The sequence below is a fragment of the Gekko japonicus genome, unplaced genomic scaffold (genome assembly GCF_001447785.1).
Source record: "Gekko japonicus isolate JY-2015 unplaced genomic scaffold, Gekko_japonicus_V1.1 scaffold421, whole genome shotgun sequence".
Classification (NCBI taxonomy): Eukaryota; Metazoa; Chordata; class Lepidosauria; order Squamata; family Gekkonidae; genus Gekko; species Gekko japonicus.
Window position 1 is genome coordinate 1,153,901 of NW_015164195.1, and position 2,717 is coordinate 1,156,617.

At 37.7% G+C, this 2,717-nt stretch overlaps 1 protein-coding gene across 1 annotated transcript in view; it reads right to left on the reverse strand.

The window, feature by feature from the left end:
• The window catches only part of CACNG5 (calcium channel, voltage-dependent, gamma subunit 5), a gene marked incomplete at its 5' end in the record, with an annotated part of 21,566 nt that extends 19,163 nt beyond the window's left edge, over window positions 1–2,403 (reverse strand). The window contains one exon of the mRNA XM_015408311.1: window positions 2,291–2,403. Within this exon, the coding sequence (XP_015263797.1) occupies window positions 2,291–2,403 (113 nt within the window). The remainder of the gene's footprint in view (window positions 1–2,290) is intronic.
• Between the last annotated feature and the right edge of the window lie 314 nt (window positions 2,404–2,717).

Genomic DNA, 2,717 nt, shown 5'->3' on the forward strand with positions numbered 1-2,717 from the left:
AATCACCCTAGAGACTGGCTGAGCTTGAAGCACAAAAACAATAGCCAACCGGGACTCTGGAATAAACCAATCAAGTAGTAATGTTTTGTAAATAGCCTATCACAGGGAGTGTGTGTGGGGTGTGTGGGGTGTTTTGCAGGGTTCCAGCCCTGCTAGAGTTGTCTTAGAGTTAAGCTGAAATCACTAAGAAACTATGAGCTGATCTTTATACGCATCTCAAACCCAGTATATTTCAATACATATTCCATAAGATCCAAGCCATTTTTCTAGTTGTATCTCTAGTTGGAAAAAAAATCCTCATATGGAAATGCTAAAAGATAGGAAGAAAATAAAAGCTGAGGCACTCTGATCTTCACCAAATAAAATAGAATGGGATGGTATGATGCCCTTTTAATTGTTACAGATTATTTACTAATCCTCTCTCACCTGCAAAAACAACATATAAAACCATCCATTCCAGAAATAGTGATGTGCATTGCTATAGCAACAGAAGAAATCTTTTAAAAAAAGAAAACACACACATGCACATGGATAGCCCATATTCCTACTGAAAACTGGTTCAAAATATTTTTATCAAAATAAAATTTGTAAAACCAAATTTGGAGGGGGCTGTTTATTTTTTTAGAACAGATTGTTCATGACATATAATAAGTTAAATATTTAGAAAATGTTAAAAGACAGTTTCAAATTTAGGAGCAGTGAAATTCAATAATGTAAATATGTTTTTTTTAAGCTTCATGAAATGTCCTTTCTAATTCTGGCTGTAAGAATACAAAAGGGAGAAAACTGACAATCTGGATCAGAGCAAAGATATCTTTAGCCCAGCTCTCTGACAGTGGACAGCCAGCTGTCTGGGAGCTGGTTACAGCGTGACATTCTGAAAGTGGATACCTCTTGGTGTTTGTTCACATCATTGATCTGTAAGAGGTACAATGCTTCTGAGCTTGAAGGTCTACTCCTAGCATTCATTATTATTGTTAAAAATTGCACAAAAAATTGCACTGTTCTTTTTAAATCCTATTTTTTTCACCCATTGGAGCAATCTTTGTCCTGTTTCTCTTCAGACTGAGAACATTCAACTAGGAAATAGATTCAAACCTTAAGACTAGCAAGGGCAGGTCTCCTTTTGCTTATCCTGCATGGCAGGATGGTCTGGCCATCTTGAAACTAAGAAGCTGTAAAATGGAAGCAAGACCTATTATGACAAAGGGCAACAGGAAATAAGTCTCCGCCTCCCTTTTCCACACCCTCACCAGTTCCCAGGCTGCTCATAGAGGGGAGAAAGCACAAGTGCAAAAACAAAACAAAACAAAGCTTTTCCCATTCTCCAAAGTATTGATGAAGTCCTTTGTTGATGGTAATGCCGGTGCAAAAAATTGCTTTCCCCCCAACTCCGTCTAACCAGGAAGATGGCCACCTACTTTGACTTGGCTGATCTAGCCATGGTAACATTGAGACTAGACTACTGTAATGCACTCTACATAGGTCTCTCCTCAGAGTCAACTTGGGAGACTGCAACTTGTGCAGTACACTGCATGGTGGTTATTATCAGGAGGTAGGCAGAGCATGTGTATTACTCCCATTTGTCAATCACTCTACTGGCTGCCCATCAGTTTCCAGGTTCAGTTCTGGGTATTGGCTACAACATACAAAGCCCATCATGATCTTGGTTTCTCATATGTCTGGGACTGTCTCTTCCTCTATACTCTGCCATGACAGCTTCACTCATCAAAGCAAGGTCTCCTGCAAATGGGCTAAATCAACAACTGCCTGTACACATGCATTCTCTTTTGTGGCCCCAGCCTTATGGAATGGCGTTCCTGAAGGCAATCAGCCTCCTGGATTTCCATAGACTATGCAAAACTGAATTATTCAAGAGAACTTTTTTTACACAAGTAATTAGAGCTGTACTATAAAGAACTGTTCGAGAAAGGAGAACTGTGGAGTATACTACTGTCTGCTGATGTAAGTATGATCCTACTGTGTAATTTTTACATCATTTAACGTGTCGTGTTAATGCTTATGCTTTGTTTCAACTCCATTTTCAGATTTCTGTATGTCTTGAAATTCTGAAATTCAAATCCTATTGCATTACTTATGGGATATTCAATTCTATTTATTGTTTTTTACCTGTATTGCAGATGCCTTGAATCTCAGGGAAGAAGGCAAATTATGAATAACATAAATAAATATTTAAATAAATAGATCTGTTTCCTAGTCTGTGTAAAGCAAATGTTCAAATGGACACAAGACAACACCCTCCCCAACTCACACCCTAAAAACAACCTACTTAAAACATTGACTGTTGATTCAGATGTAAGTTGAACATTCATTGGCATGATGTACTCTATTGTGAAGCACCTTCCACGTTCTTCACCTGCAAGGGGAAAAGTGTATTTTATACTTCAAGAAATTGTTTTAATTAAACATGCCAGCTTCTTTTGCTTCCAGTGGTTTTGAAGATTTTCAAATCAAAATGCTTACATCCAATGTTGAACAGATCTTTAAGGATTGAAACCTTCATTTTTAAAACAGTACATGTAACAGTGTAACAAGTCAAGGAGTTGCTATTAACTGATAATGCATCTCTTAGAATGTATGGTATAGAATTACCTTTATCCTACTATTCTGATGTTATAGAATAGTGGATTGGAAAAAAGGATGCAACCATCTCTTGGTAGGTCATGGATTGGTCCAGGGGTCATTTCGTAGAAAAA